The sequence below is a fragment of the Stegostoma tigrinum genome, chromosome 4 (genome assembly GCF_030684315.1).
Source record: "Stegostoma tigrinum isolate sSteTig4 chromosome 4, sSteTig4.hap1, whole genome shotgun sequence".
In the NCBI taxonomy this organism is placed as follows: Eukaryota; Metazoa; Chordata; class Chondrichthyes; order Orectolobiformes; family Stegostomatidae; genus Stegostoma; species Stegostoma tigrinum.
Window position 1 is genome coordinate 56,430,859 of NC_081357.1, and position 27,773 is coordinate 56,458,631.

The 27,773-nt window shown below is 41.4% G+C and overlaps 1 protein-coding gene across 4 annotated transcripts in view; it reads right to left on the bottom strand.

Annotated features, from left to right (window-relative positions):
• Positions 1–2,111: 2,111 nt before the first annotated feature.
• The window catches only part of scara5 (scavenger receptor class A, member 5 (putative)), an 87,370-nt gene continuing 61,708 nt past the window's right edge, over positions 2,112–27,773 (bottom strand). For all 4 annotated transcript variants that reach the window (XM_048531833.2, XM_048531832.2, XM_048531831.2 and 1 more), the window contains exon 9: positions 2,112–7,085. In XM_048531833.2, the coding sequence (XP_048387790.1) occupies positions 6,949–7,085 (137 nt within the window). In that variant the 3' untranslated portion in view covers positions 2,112–6,948. The remainder of the gene's footprint in view (positions 7,086–27,773) is intronic.

The following is a 27,773-nucleotide window of genomic DNA, read 5'->3' on the forward strand; positions in this document are numbered from 1 at the left end:
TGTCTGTTTTATTGTTAAATTTGAATCTGGAGCATCAATTGTTAATATTTCAATGGATGATCACCTTGTTAAAACCAAGAAACAATCTATTGAGCCAGATATCATTTTGATCTTAGTTGTCCCAGAATAACATTAGTTGGGATCATGTTAGTAGTTTTCTGTGGAGACACAACAGACATAACAGCTCAGTTAAATTAACAGCTTAGTTAAATAATATGAATAAGGTCTGAGGTAGCGAGTTTTGAGAAGATTTGTAGCTCAGGTTGAGGTTCTGGATGTGAGTTTGCTCGCTGAGCTGGAAGGTTAGTTTTCAGACGTTTCGTCACCATTCTAGGTAACATCATCAGTGAGCCTCCGACGAAGCACTGGTGTTATGTCCCGCTTTCTATTTATCTGGTTAGGTTTCCTTGGGTTGGTGATGTCATTTCCTGTTCTTTTTCTCAGGGGATGGTAGATTGGCTCCAAGTCAATGTGTTTGTTGATGAAATTCCGGTTGGAATGCCATGCTTCTAGGAATTCTCATGCATGTCTCTGTTTGGCTTGTCCTAGGATGGATGTGTTGTCCCAATCAAAGTGGTGTCCTTCCTTATCTGTATGTAAGGATACGAGTCTGAGGCCCAATTCAATTCATCCTTTGGTTTCTTACTTGGAGCGCACGCTCCATTTATGGTGATCATTTCTGTTCTGAAAACTGGTCTAAGTCAAGTACCCAAACTACTGTATTTTAAAAACAATTCACTGGTTATTTTATGTTTTAATACAAATTCTAACAATTACCACTTATCTGGGAGTTGGAGCAGAATCGGACCAGTGAAGGAGGTGAGGCCTACATTATTTACCTGGGAGTCAGAGTGGGATCTTTCTAAGCAGCTGAGCTTGGAATATCAATAAATGCATTGGGAGGTGAGAAACTATATTAGGGACTCTCTGTAAAACGTTTTAAATTAGAAAACTGTTTATTTTGACAGAAACATTCTAATTAATATCTACCAGGAATAAATGAAAGTCAAAGCCAAGATAATATAATAACATAAGTAAGCCAAAGATGAGTAAAAGAAATAGAATAGTATTAAAGTAAGGGAAGTAAGTTTAAGATATGGTGGTACAGGGGTTAGTTGAATGAAATAGGTAGTATGTAATATGTGGGATGTCATGGATCCTATCAGGGTCCCAGACGATCACATCTAGGAAGCGCTTCCAGCTGCAGAAACTTGACCTTTGGGTTTTCAGAGCTTGAGTGGCTGCTGAAGAGACTGTGGCACATCCACAAGGCTGAGAGTTGTGTAGGCGGCACTTTCAGAGAAGTGGTCACACTGCAGCTTAATCGACTGGAGGAAAGAAGGGAATGAGTAACCATCAGGCTGTCCAAAATAAACAGTGTCAGAATCCTCAGGGTCCTGCTAACAAATTGGTTTTCCATTTTAGAAGCTGATGAGGACATTCATTCCACAGTGGAATGCAGTCAGAGCCACATTGGTGGGGTGTACATTAACTTCAGATGGCATTTGATACAGTGCCACATAACAGATTTGAGAGGCCATGGACAGTAACAACATGGACACAAAATTGGCTGAGTGATAGGAACCAGAGGCTATTGGTCAATGGTTATTTTTCAGGTTGGAGGAAGGCTTGTGATGAAGCACCCTAGGGTTGGCATTGGGACATTGCTTTTCCTGATATGTATTAGTGATTTATGTCTTGATGTACAGGGGACATTTTCAAACTTTGCAGATAACATGAAACTTGGAAGAATTGTAAAGAGTGATGAGGGCAGTATAGAACTCCAGAAGGACATAGATGAGTTGCTGGAATGGTCAGATAGGAGGCAAATGAGTGGGTGGGTAAGTGGAGCTGAGTCCAAGAAAAGATCAGCCATGATCTTATTGAATGGCGGAGCAGGTCTGAGGAGCCAGGTGGCCTACTCCTCCTGTTTCTTATATCCTTAGATGACATTCAATGAAGAGGTGTGAAACAATATAAAATAGAGGGTACAATTCTAAAGAGGGTTCAGGAGCCAAGGGGCTGGGTGTAAATGTACATGGATTACTGAAGGCAGCAAAACAGATCATAAAGCAGACAGGCTTTATTAATAGGGGGAGAGAGTACAATAGCAAGGAGGTGATGTTGAGGTGTAAGATACTTCTAACCCTCAGCTAGATTGCTGTAAACAGTCCTTCCATTTTACAGGAAGGATGGGACCACATTAAGGAGAGTACAGTTGCAGTTTAGAAGAATGGTTCCATGGATGAGGAACTTCATTTAAGAGGATAGATTAAAGAAGATGGGGCTGTTTTCTTTAGAGAGTAAAAGGTTAAGATGAGGTCTGGTAGAAGATTTCAGAATCGTGAGCACACTGAATAGAGTGAGTAGGGATAAACTGTTCCCATTCATAAAAGGAATCAAGAACAATACAGCACAGATTTTGAGTGATTTGCAAAAGGAGCAATTATGATACGATAGAAAAAATTTCACACAGCATGTAGCTCGAGTTTGGAACCTAATGCCTGGAAAGGTGGAAAGGTTCAGTTGAAGCATTCAAGACAGCACTGGATGATTATTTGGCTAGAAATAAATTTGACAATATGGTGAAAAAGCAGGAGATTGGCAGTAGGATGAATTAGAATTAGCTTTATTGTCACATTACTCATGTGAATACAGTGAAAAGTTTACAAGTCACCACTTACAGCGCCATCCTAGGAACCAAAGTACAGATTCTTAAGAACAAACTTGCAGGGAAAACATTAGAAAAGTAAATAAATAAAAACTCCAGCAATAAATTAGAAAAATAGAGAAGTAAGAGTTCAGAATAACAGTCCTTCCAACCCAGACTGGACCAGGCTTCACCTCGAGCGCCAGGAGTCCATGCCGAGGACAAGGGTCCAAATCCACGCCTAGGCCAGGAGTTCACACTGCCTTTCATCCCAGATATTGCAGGTCAGAAGGTAAAAAGAAAAAGCAAGAAAACAAAAACGAAACGGACTGAGCGGATGAGTTCTAGCGCAGGAGTCCTACTCTGCCACCATCTTGGAAGCAATTTTCAGGCAATGATGCTCATTTGAAGCGCCAGTGCGGGGACAACGGGCCAAATGGCCTCCTTCCATGCCATAACACTTCTGTAATCCTTTGATTATTTTGTTTTCACATTAAATGAAATGGAAGACCATCAAAATTATTATCAATTTTTATTTTGCCTAACCTGAGGTAAATTTTCAAGCAAGTTCTTAATTTGTAACTTATTGTTGGAAACAATTAAAATAATGCTACACAGGGAGGGACAGCAGAGTACTTAGATGTTGCCACTGCCCTGGTACAAAAACTGACTGAAGTGTGAAAAATGAATCAGAAGTGGAAATTAATCAAAATTTTCACAATTCAACAGTTATTACTTTTATATACACCATCAATTTGCCGTACTGTGGCCATTCTAATGTGCGATCTTCTGAAACCTGTTCTCAAATTCTAAAAGTCAATAGGCAAGTGTTTTCATTACTGTTATTACTGAATTGAACTCGGTGCTACAGTAAAATAATTATCATAAATCCCTACCATATCATTCAAGGTAAGAGAGATAGAGAAAGTCTACTTTAAAATGTAATGCACTTGCACTTTGCACTGGTTTAATATCAATTTCCCAAAAGCAATATTCACATATAATCTTATTTGCATAAAAATACACATGTTTAGGGAACAAAAATTGCCTTAAATTCCAAGTTGAAGTGTTGGAAACAATTAAATAGGAGTAAATAAAAGCAGAGAAACAAAACTGGCTTCTGGCTTACATTAAAAAGTATCTCATCAGATATCTTTGCTATTGTGGGGATGGCATATTATTAAGAATTGGCAGACAAAAGAAAAAGGACCTGGAGATACATATGTCTGCAGATAAGTGATCATGGAACTTGGCTGTCTCCTTGCTAGTGCCAGAACTTGAAGTGGTGCTGCTGTCAGGTGGAATTTCGTTGTTCTCACCTATGGCTCTATCTTTGTTTTCAAGTCTTTCAGAGGATTTCCCTCTCCCTAATTTTGTAATGTCTTGTAGCTTAACAACATTCTCCCCCGCATTCCAATCACTGGATTTCTCACAACTCTGGCCTATTTATATTCCTGATTTTAATTATTTCCACAATTAGCAGATGTATTTTTCAGCTGAATGGCTCCTAAGGTCTGGAATTCCATTCTTATATCTTTGCCTCTCTATCTAACTTCCTTCTTGTAAGATCCTCCTTGAAAATCTACCTCTTTTGCCAAGCCTTTAAATCAACTCACCGAATATTTCCTTGTGTAGTTTGGTGTTAAATGTTATATAAAACAACTATAAAGCACATTAAGCTGTTTAATTATTGTAAAGGTGCTATATATATTTTCAGACCAAAATCCTGCAGATGCCTAACTGAAAATACTGTGGGAATACCTATTCCACAAGTAGGCAGCACACCACCATCTTCTCCAGTGCAATTGAAGGTATATAATATGTGTTGTTACATACCTGTCAGTAAAACCTATATCATGAATATTAAAGAAAAAGAACTATGGAGGAACAAGGAGATTAAGCATTAGCGTACACCAGTCACTTAGACCAGCAGACCCCAGAAATTGACCTTTCTGTCTACCTGGTCCCACTTCCTATAGAGGATTTTTCCTGAGGCCCTTCTGGTCTGCTGTGAAAATATCATCCCTTTCCTCCCGAACTCCTATACCTCAAACATATATTTAACTAGAACAGTTAAGGATAGCACCAAATTGAAAAACAATACTATGCAACGCATCAAGGATTGGTGGGAAGATACAGGATTGGGAAAAGTTTAAAAACCAATAAAAGATGACTACATAGTAATAAAGAGGAAAAAGTTATATTTTGAGGGCCAAATTGAAAATATTATCAAGGTGGACAGCAAGAGCTTCTTTACACATATGAAAAGGAAGAGAGAGTCTAAAGTTATAATCGGTTCCTGAAGAAGGCAACATAGAAAATTGATGCAGCAGTGGGTCATTTCGCCCTTCATGCCTGCTCCACAATTACTGAACAAAACTAGGAAATAATAATGGGCTCCAGGAGATGGCAGAAGAGTAGTATAAATATATTGCATCAGTCTTCACATTCTTCAGATACTGGTAGTATTTCAAAATTATGAAATAATCAAGGGGTAAAGGAAGAGAGGAAATAACTAGAATAACTATCACAAGTGAAAAGAGGCCAGGGAAATTAATGAGACTAGAGACCAATAAGTCCCCTGGACCTGATGTGATGCATTCTTGAATATTAAAAGGAAGTAGCTATAGAGATAGTAGATGCAGTGGTAGAAATCTTCCAAGACTCCTTGGATTCTGAATTCCAGAAGATTAGAAAACTACCAATGTCACTTTACTTTAAAAATTAGCTTATTGTCTGTCATTGAGAATTTGCTAGAATCTACCATTAAGGATGAAATGGAAAGCATTTTGAAACACATCGTATGATTAAGCAGAGACAGCAGGAAATAGGCCTGACAAATTTATTAGAAATTTTTGAGGCGGTAATAAAGGTGAAGTATTATATTTGCATTTTCAGAAGGCGGTTGATAAGATACCATGCTTTAGGTGACTTAATAAAACAAAAGTCTGTGGTGCTCGAGGTAGTACATTAACATTGATAGATAGGCAGACAGACTAATTAATAGAAGACAGAGGTTTAGGAGAAGGTGGGCATTTTCAGGATGCCAACATGCAACTAGAGGAGTGTCATGGAGAATAAATATTGGGGCCACAATTATATACAATATATATTAATGACTTAAATGAAGAAAATGAATATACAATAACTAACTTGTGGGTGACACAAAAATAGGTGTGAAGACAAATGATGAGAACGATAGAAAGAGTCTAAAGGGGGATACTGTCTGTACCTTCATGATCTCTCATACTCCGAGTCCCACACCAGATTGCCAGAGCCAGTGATCCACCACTGAAAGCTTCTTGATCACATGTGGGAAGTCCTGGCAATTTGCACTGTTCTTGGTGGCACTGCTAGTCCTGGAAGACCAGTGGCATCTGATTGGCTGGCAGCTCTGAGTGGAATGTCTTGTCGCTCATGAGTGGAAACTCTATTGCCAGTCTATTACAAGCTAATTGCCTGAATCTGGCTGTGGGCCAGCTGCTCTTCACCTGGGCTTCTACATTGGCACCCTGTAAAATCTATCCCTTGAACTAATAGCAGATAATTGTGATTGTTGTGCAGATTAGCTATGATCTAATTGAATGGTGGCAGCATCTTGAGGAGTTGAAAAGCTTATTCTACAAACCTATGTCCTATGCTCTAATATGCCTTAGTTAGAAATATGCTGTGTGAGAAGCCACCAACACAATTCACTTTATTCCATTGGTGTAAGTTATGTTGCAGGATTTGGATATTGCAGCACTGCATCACTCAAAGTGGTTAATCCTTAAACAAAACTGCAATGAGCTCTGCACGAGGACATTATTCTTATGTCAAACCCATTAATGAATGGAATATTTGAGATGCCATCTTGGAAAATAAATATTTGTATAACAAATGCAAGTTTTGTTTGAACATCTTGCACTGCCACTACACCCTAAACCATTCGAGCATACATCTTGTAATTCAACACCAACTTAATGGAAGGAACAATTGACAGTAGTAGCATTTTCTTCTATTGCTGCTTTTCAAAGTCACGCCAGCAACATGCACAACAAAATTCAGGCCCATATTCTTCAGTGCAAGGAATTGTGATTATCAAACACTATAACAATATTTATAATAATGGTCTTGTCTTTTTCACGCATAATATTTCTTGAATATAACTGCTCTTCATAAATGTTGTGAAATAAATGATTAAATTATGGAAAACGGACTTACTTTTAACAAGGTTTTTAACAGTGGAAAACAAAGCAGAAACAAATACCATTTAAAATGAAAATGCTGTTTAAGTGATCAATGATTCCTTTTCCAAATCAGTCAATCTTGCAAACTATCCCTGCATCCTCTGCATGCCCACAGTTGGTTTTTCCCCATCCTGAGAATTTGCATTGAAGAATTGTCTCCTCAGTTCCTGTACAAGAAACGTCATCCATCCAAATATGACCAGTGCCTGCAAATAATCAACACATTCCTCTTAATCAACCTGTTTTCATTAAAAATACTTAAACATTCTTTGCAGACCTAGAAGTTAATCAAAATGACTTGATATTTGCAAGTGAACAACTTCGATGATGAAACTATGTCTTTCAAATTTATTTTAAATTTACTGCCTGTATTCAAGTTTGTTATCTGTTGGTGTTCCCATGACATTTAAAGTTGTTGTTTCTGATTCCAAGTGCTGCTAGTTGCCTGGAACAGTAACTGTAACCGTGTGTGCCAGATTTCAGATACTAACATATTTGTCCGGAATATGATAAGCACTGAAGTGAGATAACAAAATGTAGAGCTGGATGAACACAGCAGGCCAAGCATCTTAGGAGCACAAAAGCTGACATTTCGGGCCTAAACACTTCATCAGAAAAGGAGGAGGGGGAGAGAGTTCTGAAATAAATAGGGAGAGAGGGGGAGGTGGATCGAAGATGGATAGAGGAGAAGATAGGTGGAGAGGAGACAGACAATTTAAAGAGGCAGGGATGGAGCCAGTAAAGGTGAGTGTAGGTGGGGAGGTAGGGAGGAGATAGGCCAGTCCAGGGAGGACGGACAGGTCATGGGGTCGGGCTGAGGTTAGTAGGAAGGAAATGGGGGTGCGGCTTGAGGTGGGAGGAGGGGATAGGTGAGAGGAAGAACACGTTAGGGAGGCAGGGACGAGCTGGGCTGGTTTTGAGTTGTGGTAGGGGGAGGGAAGATTTTGAAGCTTGTGAAATCCACATTGATGCCATTGGGCTGCAGGGTTCCCAAGCAGAATATGACTTGCTGTTCCTGCGACCTTCAGGTGGCATCGTTATGGTACTGCAGGAGGCCCAGGATGGCCATGTCATCTAAGGAATGGGAGGGGGCGTCGAAATGGTTCGCGACTGGGAGATGCAGTTGTTTATTGCGAACCGAGCGTAAGCGTTCTGCAAAGCGGTCCCCAAGCTGCCACTTGGTTTCCCCAATGTAGAGGAGGCCACACTGGGTACAGTGGATGCAGTATACCTCATTGGCAGATGTGCAGGTGGACATCTGCTTGATGTGGAAAGTTTTCTTGGGGCCTAGGATGGGGGTGAGGGAGGAGGTATGGGGCTAGGTGTAGCACTTCCTGCAGTTGCAGGGGAAAGTGCTGGGTGTAGTGGGGTAAGAGGGGAGTGTGGAGCAGTCAAGGGAGTCATGGAGAGAATGGTCCCTCAGAAAGCAGACAAGGGTGGGAAGGGAAAAATGTCTTCGGTGGTGGAGTTGGATTGCAGATGGCTGAAATGTCGGAAGATGATGCGTTGGATCTGGAGGTTGTGGGGTGGTACATGAGAACGAGGGGTATTCTCTTTTGGTGGTTATTGCGGGGTCGGGGTGTGAGAGATGAGTTGCGGGAAATGCGGGAGACACGGTCGAGGTCATTCTTGACCACTGCGTGGGGAACTTGCGGTCCTTGAAAAATGAGGACATCTGAGATGTACGTGAGTGGATTGCCTCCTCCTGGGGGCAGATGCGGCGGAGGCGAAGGAATTGGGAATAGGGGATGGCATTTTTGCGGGAACGTGGGTGGGAGGAGATGTATTCTAGGTAGTTGTGGGAGTCGGTGGGCTTGAAATGGATATCGGTTTCTAGTTGGCTGCCTGAGATGGAGACAGAGAGGTCCAGGAAGGTGAGGGAGGTGTTAGAGATAGTCCAGGTGAACTTGATTTTCGGGTGGAAGGTGTGGGTGAAGTGGATGAAGTATTCGAGCACCTTGTGGGAGGCAGCGCACTGTAGTGAATTTGTCCAAAGTTGTCCAAAATATGACCTTTCAGCATTTTAAGAAATTGCAGATTTTTCTATGATTTCAGCTTTGACACCAATGTAAGTTTCAGAACTTCATGCTTTCTGGTGAGCATTCTTGATTATTTTTCTGAAAGTAAAATGGGCTGATAAGAACTACGTTGTGAGTTGACTACATGTGAAAGAAGATCTTAAAAGTACATGATTGGAACTAGTTTTAGTTAATTAAGTTGAGACGATAGGGAACTCCAAAGTAGATCAGAACCAATAATTTGTATTATGCTAAATTTTGAGTATAACCCTGCATTGTTTTTAAGAACATTTAAAAATGACTTTTAAGATTTTGCCTCAATTTTAAAGGGATCAATTGCAATTTCTTTGATTGTGAAAAATACTGGTCCATTGATCTGGCAACCCTTGACCTCAAAGTAGTTCCAAGATAATGGAAGTAACATATAGATCTAATGTGGTCAGCCACACAAAAAAACCTGCAGCACAGGGCACACTTGTCAGGAGCTGTATTTGAAGCTGGATAGGAAACCAAATGCAGTTTAGAACTGAGATTGTGAATTAAACAGTTTTACTGCTGTTGCTTCAGCTTTGCCAGAACTCATCTGATCATTTAACTGGAAGTCTCTGGAGAATCTGTATCATCAAAACGGTCATGAACCAACAGGAGTGTGCCATTTGAGTGCTGACTATCTCAAGGGACTTTGGATGGACCACAACAATCGATATAATACAATGTTCAACAAAGCTATATTCTGGTCAAAAAGGATTTGATGAGAAGGTTGAACCATCAGTGGTAAACAAATGTGAGCATCGAGAGTATCCAATCAAAAATTAGAAATTAAAAAATGGTAAAAACTAGTGGTGGGCGAGAGGATTAGAATTTTTTTTAGAAACCGGCAGTGGATGACTAAAAAGCTAATAAAAGGGGAAAAAGCTAATACTGAAACTAAGTTAACAAGAAACATAAAACTGAACAGCAAGACCTTCTAGTTATCTATAAAAAGGAAGAGAACAGATAAAATGAGTGTTGGAACAAGAAATGGCAGATAAGTTAAACATATATTTTGCATCAGACTTCATGCTGCAAAACACTAAACGTTCCAAAGATAAGCAATGTGTGAATGAGAGGAAACATTTTATAGCATTCTCGAATACAAGGGACAAAATATTTGACAAATTAATTGGACTAAAGGCAAATAAGTCATTAAGACCTGATAGTCTGCACTTGATGGTTTTACAGGAAGTGGCTTTGGAGATAGTGGAGACATTGGTTGAAATATTCCAGTTCTCACTAAATTCTGGGAGGGCTCTGGCAAACGAGAAAACTGCTGATGTGATTGCCCCATTCAAGAAGGGTGGGACTCAGAAAGCAGGAACATACAGGCCGATTAGAAATGGTTAATGCAATCAAAGAGTCAATATGGTTTTGTTAAGAAGAAATCATGTTTTACAAATTTGCTCGAGTTCTTTGAAGATATAATAAGCAAAGTTAATAAAGCCAAATGGGGAAATGTATTTGGATTTCCCTCAGGCATTCTTTAAGCTGCCGCATAAAATGTTGTTGAATAAGAGAGCAGTTCATGATATTTGGGGTACTATATCATCATGGTTTGAGGATTGCTAAGACATAGAAGACAGAAATCAGATTAATGATTCTTTCAGGTTAACCTAGTGGAGTGCCACAAGGATCAGTTTAAGGCCTTTAATTATTTGCTGCCTATATTACTGACATGGAGGGGAGCGGGTGGAGTATAATATATCCAAATTTGCTGCTGACACAAAAATAGATGGGAGGGTATTTTGCAATGAGGGTGTAACGAATCTGCGATGGGATATCGATATGCCGAGTGAGTGGCCAAAAATTTGATGTTTAATATAGGAAAGTGCAAAGTCATGCACTTTGGTAGGAAGAATCAAAGGAAGACTATTTAATATCCAAAAAAGTGTAGCACAGATGGATCTGAGTGCTCTTATGTGTGAAAGACAAAAGTTAGCATGCAGGAGCAGCAAGTAATTAGGAAGGCAATTGGAATTTTGGTCTTTGGAATTTGGAGTTTAAAAATAGAAGAATATTGTTACAATCGTACAGGGTGATCATGAGTCCTCGCTTGGTACATGGTGTTTGGTAAGAAAAGATATATTCGCACTGGAGACTATTCAAAAGAGATTCATGAGGTTGATTCTGGAGATGAAGAGGTTGCTTAATCAAGAAAGGGTTATATAGGCTTTCCCTTTGTTCATTGCAGTTTAGGGGCGGCATGGTGGCTCAGTGGTTAGCACTGCAGCCTCACAGTGCTAGGGACCCGGGTTCAATTCCAGCCTTGGATGACTGTCTGTGTGGAATTTGTACGTTCTCCCCATGTCTGCGTGGGTTTCCTCCGGTGCTCCAGTTTCCTCCCACAGTCCAAAGATGTGCAGGCTAGATGGATTGGCCATGCTAAATTGCCTGTAGTGTTCAGGTGTGTGTTGGTTCTGGGTGGGATGCTCCAAGGGTTGGTATGGACTTGTTGGACCAAAGGGCCTGTTTCCACACTGTAGGGAATCTAATCTTTAGACAAATGAGGGGCAATCTTATTGAAATATCCAAGATTCTGAAGGGGCTTGACAGGGTAGGCATAGAGAAGATGTGGAATTTCAGGCATAGTTACAGAATAGTGGGAGGTTCTTTTAAAAAGTGTGAAAGAATTTCTTCTCAGAGGATAATGAGTGGCATTCTCTACTCAGAATTCTGGCGATGAAATCACTGAAAATGTATAAAAGAGGGTAGATAGATGTTTGAAATATTGATGACCTAGTATGAAAAGAGGAGGTGAGGCCTGCGGCAAATCATCCTTGATCTTACTGAAAGGTGGGGCTGCTTGAGGGGCTACATGGCACTGTTTTGCTCCTATTTCAGTAACCCTGACTCAATGGACAAGTTGATTAAATGGGAAAATGAAATATGCTATGAATCAGTTTAGTTTTAGTTTCACTTTTTATCCATGAGTTCCAAACTTGGAAACGCCCCACCAAAGAATGCATTTACTTTTGTAACCAATGCACCTCATAATTGAAGTCATCTCACTGAAATCCCGTCAGGAGTCACAAGATTCCGCTCTTTCCAACTGTCAGGTCGTAAGGTAATTCTGGAGTAGAGCAAGGCAGAGCTAAATTTATTTTATCAAAAGTTGGTGTATGGGTGCACCTGTTTAAAGTTGGTCAGTCAGCGGTGCCTAATTTTATGGAGGTGAGCTTAGTGTGGCAGAGAGAAGCACTTCAGTTCCTTCCAGGCAACACGTAGTGCATCAACGTCATACACTAACTCCTCCATAACTCCCCTCAACTGCCAGGATTCCACAGGCACAAGAAACCCAATCTTCAGGTATTAAATATTAAATTACAATGCAGGTGTTCATCCTCTTTAAAATACTTCAGTAGCTGACCTCATTGAATAGTCTTTCTCATAGAATCCTGACAGTGTCGGATGAAGCCATTCGCCCATCGAGTCCACATATCCCTTCCAAACAGCATCCCGCCCACATCCCTACCCTATTCCTGTAACCCTGCATTTTCTTGTGGCTAAACCCTAGACACTATGGACTATTTCGCATGGCCAAACCTCCTAAACTACACATCTTTGAACTGTGAGAGGAAACCGGAGAACTCATGTAGACAAGGGGTGACTGTGCAAACTCCATACAGACCTATCACCTTACAGTGAGTTCATTAACTGGCTCAGGGTAAATCAGTGCTGAGGAAGGATCTCAACCTGGGATTTTACCACTTTTCTTGCATTGGAAGTAGTCTAACATCTGCTTCAAGCATGCGCAAAGAACGCAGCCTCCTTCCATTAAATTCAGATGTGAATGAATTAAAGGTAGCTGGCTGTTATTTTTTTGAAAGTTTGTAGTGCCAAACCAACCTGGGTTAAACAGAAGCAGAAATTGCTGGAGAAACTCAGCAGGCCTGGCAGCATCTGTTATGCGAAATCAGAGTTAAGATTTCAGGTCCAGTGGCCCTTCTTTGGAACAGAAGAACTGAAAAGCCCTGCCCTGGGTTAAACCTCACTTTCACTTTGCGTGGCTTTTTTCTCTTCCAGTGATGAACCTAACTAGGTTGTGGTCTGTCTTTCGCTAGTTTGTTTTTTTTTCTCGACCAGTTATTCTTCTCAAGTCATTTACCAGCACTAGATTACTTCTTTCCCATATTGAACTTGAAAGACACTTGTCTAGAAGCAGTCCTGACTGCATTGTAAAAGTCCTACATGCATTACCTTTATTACAGCCAAAATGAAGAGGCTACAATACAATAAAGGAAAAATAAAATGGCATTTGGATTTTTAGCAAACTGTCAATCATCCATAAGTACCTCAGCAATTAATTTCTGCATTCAAGCTTCTTGTTGCCCACTTTTAAAAGGTACTGTGCATCTCTGACTCAGTTCACGTTGGTGCTGCATCTTCCAATTGATCATCTTCCACAGAGATCCTGGGGTAGATGCTTAGGCAGCATAGATTTTTTTAAAATGGGCACTATGTGACTGACTGTGGTCCCAAATGGCAATTTAAATGTGTGGCACTGTTCATATTGGGCAAAGACAAAAAAAAGGTTTTCTTTATCATGTCTGGCAACATCTGTGGAGGAGAAAACAGAGTTAACGTTTCAGGTCCGGTGACCCTTCCTCAGAACTCAGAGTTCTGAGGAAGGGACACCAGACATGAAATGTTAACTCTGTTTTCTCCTCCACAGATGCTGCCAGACCCGCTGAGCTTTTCCAGCAACTTTGTTTTTGTTCCTGATTTACACCATCCGCAGTTCTTTTGGTGTTCTGTATCATGCTTGAAGTAAATGTTATAACTTTGCCAAAGCGAGAAATGTGGTTAAAAACCCCTGCTTGAGATCCTCTCTCCAGCATTGACTTACCCTGAGCCAGTCAGTCCCTGCATTCAGTGAAGCAGTTCTACTGAATGCCTGTACAAGAGTCTGACACCATATTAAAGGACCCTGACGACTGCCTCCACTTCAGTCCTCAATTCCCCCTTGGCAAAAAGACCTCTGATCCCTCATTTTAAACCTGTACAGACCTGAGCTGCCCAGCTTTCCATCTCCCACTCTGTCCCACACCCCATCATCCCTCTTTGTCTCCTGATCTTTCTCCCTAATTACTCTAGGAATCACCCGTTCCTTTCCCTGCACCACCCACCAAACCCTGGCACCGTCTTCTCCTGCTTCTTGTACCTAATCCACTAACTTGAAGAAAGGTGCAAAATTAGGCAGCGGTGTGATATTTCTTGCAGTTCTCTCCAATCTCCAAAGTTGGCTGTAAATCCAGTCTTTGAGGTTCAATGCACAATTTCAAGGACAGCCTAGGTCTCAGTATTCTGATCTAACCATCTGACAGTCTTTGTTCTTTTCCACCTAATCAGGCTGACTTGAACAAAATGGAAGCAATTTTTAGCTGAAAGACATGTTTGTTAATTGAGAAAGCACCAACATGCGCAATTTGTTCCAGATCTGGAAGGCAAGCAAGTAAGCACTGGGATTTGAATTGACAACTGTATGATTCATAGTCAAGAGAACAGCCACAGCTAACGCTAAGACAGAGTCACTAAGCACTGAGAGCAGGAATTTACTTTGCTGATAGGCAGCCCAGCCTGCTGGCACATGTGGGTAATTGATGAGACATTTTGGGACACAAGCGCACTATAGCCTGCTGTGTGCGGCTTCGGTGTGAGACCCCCCATCAGCAACATGGCCAATCATTCTTAATAAGTCATGGCAAAACTACCAAGATATTTATGTAGGATGGTTCATGGTGTTTGGAAACATGTTCAAAGTCTCAATTAAATACAGACATCTGTCTTTAATCACAATTTCTGTAAAAGTCTTGGAGCCAACAAATATGTAGCCTCTCACCCTGACGAGCCCATCTGTATAACTAATGGATATCATTTTTTTTCTAAGGGATGTAAATTGTTTTTGTCGTTTTTAAAACAACTCACTTGTAATATTTCTTTGTTTTTTTTGTTTCAAATCAACGAAATTGAGCGAAATATTTGTAACGTACGCTTAAATAACATTGTTGTTTCCCACTTTGTAACATTTTCTAATTTATTCGTATTTGTAGCCCATGGGGGCAGTTGTGATGAGTTAGATAACTCCTGGTCTGATCGAAAAAAAATAATTTATTTCTTCTACATATAGAACAGATTGTAATTGCAATAAAATGTTAAAACAACAAATGTTGTACAACAAGGTTTTATTGCAATTATAATCTGTTCTATATGTAGAAGAAATAAGTTTTTTTTTCGATCAGACCAGGAATTATCTAACTCATCACAACTGCCCCCATGGGCTACAAATACGAATAAGCAGAAAGTATGAACTATATGGTATGTGGGAAGCTTTCAAGTGTAAATTCATAGGAACTCAGGACCGACACATTCCTGAAAAGATGAAGGATAAGGGAACCTTGGATAACGAGGGGTATTGTGAGCCCAGACAAAAAGAAAAAGCAAGCATTTGTCAAGGCTAGGAGGGTGGAAACACATGAAGCAAGAGTGAAATACAAGTAAAGTTGAAAGAAACTTAAGCAGGAAGCCGGGAGAGCTAAAAAGGGTCTTGAAAAATCATTGGCCAACAGGAATAAGGAAAATCCCAAGGCTTTTTATACATGTACGAAGAGCAAAAGGGTAGCCAGGGAGGGTTGGCTCACTAAAGGATAGGGAAGGGAATTTATGTGTGGAGCCAGAGGAAATGAATGAGATATTAAATGAGTACTTTGTGTCAGTATTCACCATAGAGAAGGACTTGGTGGATGATGAGTCTGGATCATGTTGAGATCAAAAGGAAGGAGGTACTGGGGGGTCTTGAAAAACAGTAAGATACAAGTCCCAGGGCCTGATGGGATACCCACATGTGCCAGCAGGCTGGACTGCCTAACAGCAAAGTAAATTCCAGCTCTCAGTGCTTAGTGACTCTGTTTTAGTGTTAGCTGTGACTGTTCTCCTGACTATGAGTCATACAGTTGTCAATTCAAATCCCCGTGCTTACTTCCTTACCTTTCAGATCTGGAACAAACTGCGCATGTTGGTGCTTTCTCAAGCAACAAACATGTCTTTCAGCTAAAAATTGCTTTCATTTTGTTCAAGTCAGAATACAGAGAGAGGAAAGGGAGGAAATTGTTGGGGTCTTAAGAGAAATCTCACTGGCTCCAGGGGAGATCCCAGATAATTGTACAATATTATTCCTTTGTTTAAGAAGGGTGGCAGGGATAATCCAGGTAATTACAGGCTGGTGAAATTATTGGCGAGGATTCTTCGAGACAGGATTTACTCCCGCCTGGAAATAAGTGGGCATATTCACCACAGACAACATAGTTTTATGAAGGGGACATCGTGTCTCACTAATTTGATTGAGCTTTTTTGAGGAAGTGGCGAAGATGATCGATGAGGGTAGGTCAGTGGATATTGTCAACATGGACTTGAGCAAGGCCTTTGACAAGGTCCCTCATGGCAGGCGGATACAGAAGTAAAGTTGCACGGGGTCACAGGTGAGCTTGTAGGAAGGATAAAAACTGGCTTGGTCATAGAAGTCAGAGGGTGGCGGTGGAAGGGTGCATTACTGAATGGAAGGCTTACTGGTGGCGTTCCTCAGGGATCATTGTTGGGACCTTTGCTATTTGTAATATACATAAATGATTTGGAGGAAAGTGTAACTGGTTTGATTAGTAAGTTTGCGGATGACACAAATGCTGGTGGAATTCCAGACAGCGATGAGGATACAGCAGGATATAGATCCGTTGAAGACTTGGGCAGAGACATGGCAGATGAAATTAAATACGGAAAAATGTGAGGTAATGCATTTTGAAAGGTCTAATCCAGATGGAAATTATACAGTAAATGGCAGAACCCTTAAAAGCACTGATAGGCAGAGAGATCTGAGTGTACAGGTACACAGGTCACTGAAAATGGCATTGCAGGTGGAGAAGGTAGTCAACAAGGCATACAGCATGCTTGGGCATTGAGTTTAAACATTGGCAGGTAACATTGCAGCTTTATAGAATGTTGGTTAGGCCGCATTTGGAATATTGTGTTCAATTCTGGTCACCACACTACCAGAATGAGGTAGTGGCTTTGGAGAGGGTACAGAAGAGATCTACTATGATGTTACCTGGTGTGGGGGGCATTAGCTATAAGGTTAGTTTGGAGAAATTTGGTTGTTCTCACTGGAATGATGGATGTTGAGGGGTGACCTGGTCGAGGTCTACAAGATTGTGAAGGGCATGGACAGACTGGACAGTCAGAAGCTTTTTCCCAGGGTGGAAGAGTCAGAGGGTTCTGGATGCTGGGGGAGGTGGTGGAAGCAGATACAATAGTGACTTTTAAAGGGTGTTTTGATAAATACATGAATAGGATGGAAGTAGAGGGATAAGGTCCCTGGAAGGGTAGGGGGTTTTAGTTGTGATGGGCAGCATATTGGCACAGGTTTAGAGGGCCGAAGGGCCTGTTCCTGTGCTGTAATTTTCTTTGTTCTTTGTTGTACAAACATTCATAGCAATCAGTTATATCCAAATTCTTTTATTTTAATGCCAAGTTCTCTTCAAGTCCAAAAAGCACAGCTGATCACCAGTAAATCAGGCACTAATTTAACAGGCTTTAACCCTCTTTCATGTTTCCACTGAATGAATGCAAGCAATGGATGAGTATTTAGAAATTAAATGCATTTGACTAGCCCTATCAGAACTGGATAGCAATTTCTGAAAAAGTTTAATCACCAACTTACAGTCTTTTTCACATGTTGTTTCTGGGATACGGACTGACTGAAAATTGCTGTTCAAAAATGACTTGCAACTCAATTTTTTTTCCCCTTGGAAAAGAACTGAAATATTAGTTTGTGGAGCTAAGACATCTGTATGAATTTTGCACTTCATAGATACCGGGCACGCAATAATGCATGATGATAGTTAAGTTTGTTGTGCTCCAGATCTGCAAGTGCATATAATGCAAATTCTTAAAAGATAGATTAATTAAATTACACTCCCTTGCCTGCTAAGATTGGAAATTTGGCTGTAATCTGTAACTTTCAGTGTATTAAAAATTTATAAAATTCCTGATATGCAACTGGAATTTGAATTCAAAAATTACCTACAACATGTATCATGTAACATATTGCACATTCATAGTTAATTTTTGGCTTTGCGGTGTTATTGTTAATAGAGTAATTGCATTATCTTGCTATAGAAAACCAAAGTACATTTGGAATGATTCTGGAAGAAACAATTGACACGGCATTATCTTTTATGTAAGTTAAATTCTGATACAGTAGATTAAAATATTGAAATGAAGTTTATCATTAACTCATTTTGAATCAAGGAGAAAATGCCACATGTTTGCTGTAAAATGCAGAAGTGGACTTAATCTAAGTGCTCTAACTAGCATTTTCCTCTCTTTATCATTACCATCAGGCCAGGTTATCGACCCTGATTAAAGGAAGAGTGCAGGAGGCCATGTCAGCAGCAGTACCCAACCTACTTAAAAAGGCGTAAACCTGAGAATCTACAACATAGAACAACTTGCATCCAACATGAGATCGATAGAGTTAAGCAATCCGATTACCAACAGACCAGATCAAACTTCTGCAGCCAGTTATGAACAGTAGTGGATAATTATACAACTAAGTCTAACAATATCAGAGGAAGCTGCACAAATGGTAGACTGGTTAGCAAGTTTAGATCACATGGAATCCAGGGAAGGCTAGCCATTTGGATACAAAATTGGCTTAAAGGTGGGAGACATAGGGTGATGGTGGAGGGTTGTTTTTCGGACTGGAGGCCTGTGACCACCAGTGTGCTGCAAGGATCGGTGCTGGATCCACTGCTTTTGGTCATTTACCTAAATGATTTTGATATGAATATAGGAGGAGTGGTCAGCAAGTTTGCAGATGATAACAAAATTGGTGGTATAGTGGACAGTGAAGAAGGTTATCTCAGAGTACAACGGGATCTTGATCAGATGGGCTGAGGAATGGCAGATGGAGTTTAATTTAGATAAACGTGAGGTGTTGCATTTAGGCAAGGGAGATCAGGGCAGGACTTATACATTTAATGATAGAGTCCTGAGGAACTGTTGCCTAATAAAGGCAATGCCCTTGGACTGCAGTTTCATAGCTTCTTGAAGGGGGAGTCACGGTTAGACAGGGTAATGAAAAAGGTATTTGGTGCGCTTGCCTTTATTGTAGTCAATGCATTGTGTAGGAGTTGGGAGGTCATGTCGATGTTATACAGGACATTGGTTAGGCCACTTTTGGAATACTGCTTTCAATTCTGGTCTTCCTGACATAGGAAAGATGTTGTTAAAATTGAAAGGGTGCAGAAAATATTTACAAGATAACAGAGTTCGAGGGTTTGAACTACAGGGAGAGGCTGAATAGGCTAGGGGTATTTTCCCTGGAGCGTTGGAGGTTGAGGGATTACTTTATAGAGATTTATAAAATCATGAGGGACATGATGAGGGTGAATAGTCAAGTCTTCTTTTCCAGGGTGAGAAAGTCCAAAACTGGAGGGCATAGATTTAAGGTGAGAGGGGAAAGATATAAAAGGAACCTAAGGGGCAACGGTTTCACACAGAGAGTGGTGCATGTATGGAATGAGCTGCCTGGGAAAGTGGTGGAGGTGGGTACAATTACAATCTTCAAAATACATCCAAATGGGTACATGAATTGGAAGACTTTAGAGGGATATGGGCCAAATGTTGGCAAATGGGATGAGATTAATTTAGGATACCTGGTCAGCATGGACGAGTTGGACTGAAGGATCTGTTTCGATGCTGCACCACTCTAAGACTCTGAATTTATCTGCATGACAAGTCCGAAGACAAGGCCTAAACACCAACCGAGAACAATCCAATGGCAAAAACGTTCAAGACAGTGAGTATGTCACTGCCGCAAGTAATATCACAGTCCTCATTGAAATTAGATAAATTGTTGTCATAATTCCTCCTTAATTTCAATAGGCAGCATCGATTGACAGGAAAATCACAGCAAGAATTTTAGGTATGTACATTCTCCAAAGTGAGTCTCACTAGACTGGAAACAAATGTTTCCTGTGATGTATTCCTCTAAGTATTTCTGATCAAGCCTCTTTTACTTCTCTATGTTTCTTCACTCAATAATACAGGAGGAAAACAGTTCTCATCCAGAAATCCTTCTTGGAATCATTGAATCCCTACAGAGTAGAAGTAGGCCATTCAGCCCATCGAGTCCACTTTGACCCCCTGAAGACCATGCCACCTAGACCCACCCTCCTCTATCCCCATAGCCCTGTTTATCCCATAGCCAATTCACATAACCTACCCATCTCTGGACACAATAGGCAATTTAGCATAGCCAATCCACCTATACTGCACCTTGTTTGGGCTGTGGAGGAGACCTGCACAGACACAGAGAGAATGTGCAAACTCCACACAGACAGTTGCCCAAAGCTAGGATTGCACCTTGTCCCTGGCACTGTGAAACGGCAATGCAAACCAATGGGCTGCCCCAATCCTTCACAGTACCAAATATTAATTTGTGCAATATTTGTTCTTATAATATCAGAAAACTTCTTTCATGAAGTAGCACTGAGCAAAATCTCAAAAATCACTGTATTGGGAATGCTAGAGAAAGATAGTTTTAGCTGAAATAAATGCACCCTTTTGTATTTATTATCCATCTAAAAGTTTCATTTTGCAATGCTCATTCTGGTAATTACATTTTAAAAATTGAATTAGAGAATTTATGGGGAAAAAGTACAAGAATTTGGCTGTGCTCAAATATTGCTCCCTCTCCCCAGTGTACATAGACTAGACTAGGTTAAAAAGAGGCAATTATGAAAACTAATGGTTTTGGAACAAAGATATTTGACCAATTTTGGGTGCTTGATTCTGATTCAGATTGTTACACCTCAAACCTCCCAAAATGGGCTGATATTTCAAAGGTAGAATCCTGTCCAACATTTTTAATGCTTGCAATAACATTGAAAACTCAAAAGTGAATTCCAGCCATGTGCAACAAATACGCTACGCTCATTACAGGCAAAGTTAAAAGGAGCCCATATGTCAAGAATCACAATGAACTCCTGCCTCTGAAATTAAATATTAGAATAACATACTGCAGCTTTTTTCTGTTAGGAAAACATACTGTGCCTATTTCCTTCTGCATGCAATAGAAAATCAGGAAAAGTTCTTAAATCGTCCTGCCAACTGAAATACAAAAATACTAAACATCAAAAGTACACTCATGTTTAACATGCAAACAATAACATGATGATTTAAATCCTCTCTCGACTATTTGCCCACCATGTCCCGCAAGCGCAATACTTTAGTAGCTTATTGGTCATTTTTGAAGTTGACTTCTCACCTACATGGGAGTCTGTCGTGAAGCAGGAACTTTGAGGCCTTTTTAAACATCTGAAGCTGTATGTCTGGATCAAATTGATACAAAATTATTGCACATATTTTTTGCAGATGCTTAGTCTAATCCATTTGTGTATTAACTGCTGTATTTTTCAGAAAAGGCAGCTTAGTATATATCAAATTAAAATGTATAATATGCACTCCAACTTATAAACTAAAAAAAACACACTAATTGCTGATTTTATTTTTGTTTTAGTACGTAAAATGTTGTAAAGAATTTCTTAGTCTCTCTACAATTTCATTTTATTTAACTAGATACTGGAAAATTATTAACTTATTTTGTACCATTATTTTTCTTCTTTTAAAACCCACTGGTCAGATTATTTAATTCACACCAGACAGGGATTTTTGAATACCTGCTAATGTAAATGTATAGTTCTGTGAAATATAAATCGTAGCACTGCTTTTGAAGTGGAAGTAGATATTAATATCCAAGATCTACTCAGGTATTGATTTGGGGACATTATTAATTCAAATGATCAATTGATTATTAATCAATTCTCTCTATCCCAAAATACACATTTAATAGAAGTTCCTCATGAAATAAACTTTGAGAACTTTAATGTAGAACTTAGTGGACGTATGACCAAAGCCCATTACTGCTCCTAATTTGGACACAACTGGGTTAATTATGTATCAGAGATAATGGGAACTGCAGATGCTGGAGAATTCCAAGATAATAAAATGTGAGGCTGGATGAACACAGCAGGCCAAGCAGCATCTCAGGAGCACAAAAGCTGACGTTTCGGGCCTAGACCCTTCATCAGAGAGGGGGATGGGGGGAGGGAACTGGAATAAATAGGGAGAGAGGGGGAGGCGGACCGAAGATGGAGAGTAAAGAAGATAGGTGGAGAGAGTGTAGGTGGGGAGGTAGGGAGGGGATAGGTCAGTCCAGGGAAGACGGACAGGTCAAGGAGGTGGGATGAGGTTAGTAGGTAGCGGGGGGTGCGGCTTGGGCTGGGAGGAAGGGATGGGTGAGAGGAAGAACCGGTTAGGGTGGCAGAGACAGGTTGGACTGGTTTTGGGATGCAGTGGGTGGGGGGGAAGAGCTGGGCTGGTTGTGTGGTGCAGTGGGGGGAGGGGATGAACTGGGCTGGTTTAGGGATGCAGTAGGGGAAGGGGAGATTTTGAAACTGGTGAAGTCCACATTGATACCATATGGCTGCAGGGTTCCCAGGCGGAATATGAGTTGCTGTTCCTGCAACCTTCGGGTGGCCATGGGCACCCGAATGGGCCCCAGCTATGCCTGCCTCTTTGTAGGTTACGTGGAACAGTCCCTCTTCCGCACCTACACAGGCCCCAAACCCCACCTCTTCCTCCGGTACATTGATGACTGTATCGGCGCCGCCTCTTGCTCCCCAGAGGAGCTCGAACAGTTCATCCACTTCACCAACACCTTCCACCCCAACCTTCAGTTCACCTGGGCCATCTCCAGCACATCCCTCACCTTCCTGGACCTCTCAGTCTCCATCTCAGGCAACCAGCTTGTAACTGATGTCCATTTCAAGTCCACCGACTCCCACAGCTACCTAGAATACACCTCCTCCCACCCACCCTCCTGCAAAAATTCCATCCCCTATTCCCAATTCCTCCGCCTCCGCCGCATCTGCTCCCACGATAAGACATTCCACTCCCGCACATCCCAGATGTCCAAGTTCTTTAAGGACCGCAACTTTCCCCCCACGGTGATCGAGAACGCCCTTGACCGCGTCTCCCGCATTTCCCGCGACACATCCCTCACACCCCGCCCCCGCCACAACCGCCCCAAGAGGATCTCCCTCGTTCTCACACACCACCCTACCAACCTCCGGATACAACGCATTATCCTCCGACACTTCCGCCATTTACAATCCGACCCCACCACCCAAGACATTTTTCCATCCCCTCCCCTGTCTGCTTTCCGGAGAGACCACTCTCTCCGTGACTCCCTTGTTCGCTCCACACTGCCCTCCAACCCCACCACACCCGGCACCTTCCCCTGCAACCGCAGGAAATGCTACACTTGTCCCCACACCTCCTCCCTCACCCCCATCCCAGGCCCCAAGATGACATTCCACATCAAGCAGAGGTTCACCTGCACATCTGCCAATGTGGTATACTGCATCCACTGTACCCGGTGCGGCTTCCTCTACATTGGGGAAACCAAGCGGAGGCTTGGGGACCGCTTTGCAGAACACCTCCGCTCAGTTCGCAACAAACAACTGCACCTCCCAGTCGCAAACCATTTCCACTCCCCCTCCCATTCTCTTGATGACATGTCCATCATGGGCCTCCTGCACTGCCACAATGATGCCACCCGAAGGTTGCAGGAACAGCAACTCATATTCCGCCTGGGAACCCTGCAGCCATATGGTATCAATGTGGACTTCACCAGTTTCAAAATCTCCCCTTCCCCTACTGCATCCCTAAACCAGCCCAGTTCATCCCCTCCCCCCACTGCACCACACAACCAGCCCAGCTCTTCCCCCCCACCCACTGCATCCCAAAACCAGTCCAATCTGTCTCTGCCACCCTAACCGGTTCTTCCTCTCACCCATCCCTTCCTCCCAGCCCAAGCCGCACCCCCCGCTACCTACTAACCTCATCCCACCTCCTTGACCTGTCCGTCTTCCCTGGACTGACCTATCCCCTCCCTACCTCCCCACCTACACTCTCTTCACCTATCTTCTTTACTCTCCATCTTCGGTCCGCCTCCCCCTCTCTCCCTATTTATTCCAGTTCCCTCCCCCCATCCCCCTCTCTGATGAAGGGTCTAGGCCCGAAACGTCAGCTTTTGTGCTCCTGAGATGCTGCTTGGCCTGCTGTGTTCATCCAGCCTCACATTTTATTATCCTGGGTTAATTATGTGTTTTTTTTTGCAGTAATTAAGATATGACTTTAACCATTAACTTATTCTGACTGCAGTTTACATGCAGCACAAAAGATAAGCTGCAACAAAAGTAGGTATTTCTGGTCTCTAAGGATGGAGCCATTTAGTTTGTAGGCTGGAATTTGCCCAGCCTGAAATAAATGGGAACAGAGGCAGGTGGCAAATAAGCTAGCTACTCAAGGAGGTCCCCACCTCTGTTTCCAAGCTGTATCATTTTCATGAGGGCTGGGGAAGGACCAAATACTCTATGGTTCTACTCCTTTGAACAAGCTCGCAAACAGAAGGTGTGCTCATTCAGAGCTCATCTCCAGACAGTCTTGTGATTTTCAGCCAGAAGTCTGAGGTCCAGAAACTCTTGAATTTACTACCTGTTTCATGGAAGCAAGAACAATTACAATGGAAACAGGAAGACTTTTAAAAGGCAAGTAAAATGGTCACAACTATTTGACGTTCAACATAAAATTACATATGTCTCCTTTAAGTTGAGTCACGATGGTGTTGTGAGTGGAAGATTTTACAACAAAGTTATATTTTCCAAATGTCACCCTGCCATTATTGAACACTGTTGTACAGTTGAATAATGTTGTATGTGACATGGAGAACAATTAACTGCTAACAATGAACAATAAGCTTGTTGCTGCACCTCTGTTTGGACAGTTGAAGAGTAATGCTTGGACATTTGCTTAACCATCTTTTGATGTGGAAATATGAATAGCAGCAGTCTACCTTACAACATGGGAGATTTTTTTCCTCAGGAAAGAAGTGAACATTAAATCACATTCTTTCTGGTAGCTATTTTGCATTCTGCCAACTGACAAGCTGCTAAATGAAAGATTGTAAATTATGAGATAATGGGAACTGCATATGCTGGATAATCCGAGACTTTTGTGCTCCTAGGATGCTGCTTGGCCTGCTGTGTTCATCCAACTCCACACTTTGTTATCTCTGTAAATCATGAGAACAGGTTTTTCACACATCTGACCAAATCAGGGCCGGTTACAAAAGACTTTCCATATTTGCTTTTTAGAGACAAGTTTAGTTCACAGGTCTGCATAATAATTAGTTTTTCTGAGGTGTGATAACCTTTGGTCTCAAGCATTAAATGAGCAGGTTCTTACCTATAATATAGGAATGGATGTGGGGGTTTTAATCTGCCTGCTTTAGAATCAGCCTGCCTCCAATCTCTGATCAGCTGTCAAAGGCAACAGCCTCATCTCCTGACCAATTAAGACCACAATCCTGGGAAAACCCACTTCTTTGCAGGCTGGTAGTAGAGGTGGAATGAGTGTCATCTGTTGATTCCACCTGCAGTGGGATAATCAAGTCCTAGGTACATGAGAAAAGAGGGTGTTGTTGAGTGTTTCAACATTTCCCATTTGATGTTCTGTTGAGGAATTTGGTGCCACATGTACCTTATGGTGATCAGGTCAGATAGGAGATGAACATTCTTCATATGCAGGATGGTTGTTAACCTCCGGAAGTCGCACATTGCCAGTTTTATTCTGTATTCTGAAACCTACTCCTAACAAATGATGAATTTTATCTGTTGTCTGGTTTAATAAATATGTGTTTAACTGTGAAATGTTTGAGTATATAAAACTATTTGATCTGTCAATTTTCATAATGTTGTGTTCAAATTTGGAAGGGAAAGAGCAAGGCAGTTGGACTAATTAGTGGCTCTTTCAGTGAGTTGAGATTAAAGGCCCCTATACTTGCTTTGGTTTTGGCAGACTAACCACTGGCAGCTTGTGGTTGGCATAGTTTACTGCTAACAACTGAGTCTTACCAAAAAGAGACTCTTATCTTAAATGGGATGAAGTTTATTGCATAATAATCAAATAAAAGTTGCATGAGTAAAGTAAACATTTTAACTAAGACTATGAGGGGACCTGAGCGTATAAATCTTTACTCCATGAAGTCCCAATTTGTTCTGTCTAGCTCTGATCTAAGCCTGCATGACATTATCAGATTGGATGAAACTTAATGCAGTCTCCAACATTAACCCTGTCAGAACCATTACCTTATTATACAATACTTCTGTTATATTTCCATGATTAAAAGATCCCATCTACCTAAAATCTGTTGAAAAATTGAAAATGATCAGAAATGTCATTTTTCATAAGGCCAAGTAGCATCTTTCTCAATGTTTTAATGCATCAGCATCCCAAAATATTTAACTTCTGTAGATTAGAAATGTGTCTGCAACAAATCCTGTGTACACAAAGTATGTTTTGTTGTACCACCTTACTTAAATAATCAGAGCTTACGACTCACTGTGACCAGAATAGTGATGACTGCATGCCCCCACTTGAGCTGTAAAAACATACAAGACCAAGACTTTTTACAGAATTGGATTAGTGTACCCAAAGAAAGTCATAAATTGTTTTGGGTATGAATGTTTGTACAACAAAGAACAAAGAAAATTACACCACAGGAATAGGCCCTTCGGCCCGCTAAACCTGTGCCAATATGCTGCCCATCAGAAAAACTGGATAGGACTGAAAATTTGAATTCCCACTTAGAGAGAGTAAGACACAAACTGGCTCAGGTTGCAGCCCCTCATGCCCGTCCTGTGACATTGGAGCCACCATTGACAGTCCAAAGGAAAACTTGTATTTCATGTCTCACACTATTTTTGTTAGGTCAGGAATGTGGTGATACTTTAAAGTATACTTCTGTAGTGATTGGAATCAAATGGACCTCATTCACTTTGAGGTTCTTGATTGAGGTTGTCAACCAGGGCCAATCAGGAAAACCTTGGCTGACCAATTAGAATCTCCTCAGTTGAAGCACTAACCCTGAGCTGGCTGGTCACAGCCAGTGTACTAGTAAATAAGGGTTGATTTGGTGACAGGACACCAGCCTCTGTGCCGTTATTTCAGTGGTGACGAGGAGAGGGATTTTGGGCAAATGATAAACCGCTTCTCGCAACTGGGGGAACACACAATCCCTCGTATAGAGGAATTGTACGCAAAGTTGGCAAGGGTCGGGGGAGTACCATTTATGAAGCTAGACATGAACCACACCTACCTGCAATTGTAGCTGGATGAGGAGCCCCAGAAGTATGCCACAATTAATACTCATAAGAGTATATGTCAATATACAAGACTGCCATTTGGGGTATCATCAGCCTGTGGCTTTTTCCAGCGGACCATGGAGAACATTTTACGAAGGCTATCCCAGGTTGCCATTTATTTGGGTGATGTACTAAAAACAGGGAAGGCCAGTGAGTAACACTTGGGGAACTTGGACATAGTGCTTAAATGTTTCTCTCAGACAAGCAATGCCTTAGACAGGAAAGAAATGTGTGTTCCAGGTGCTCCAAGTGACCTACTTGGGTTACAGAGTTGACTAAATCACGTTACATCTTTTGGAAGAGGGAGTGAGGGGGATCAAATGAGCCCTGGCTCCCACATCTGTACCAGAGCTTAGGTCTTCCCTTGGGTTAGTGAATTATTACGGAAAATTTATATGTAACCTGACATCCGTCTTGTCACCCTTACACCTGCTTACCGTGAAAGGGTCAACCTTGAAAAAGGTCGCAAAGCCAAGAAGTAGTCTTTAGGGAAGTGAAAAAGCAGCATCGTCATCTAAGG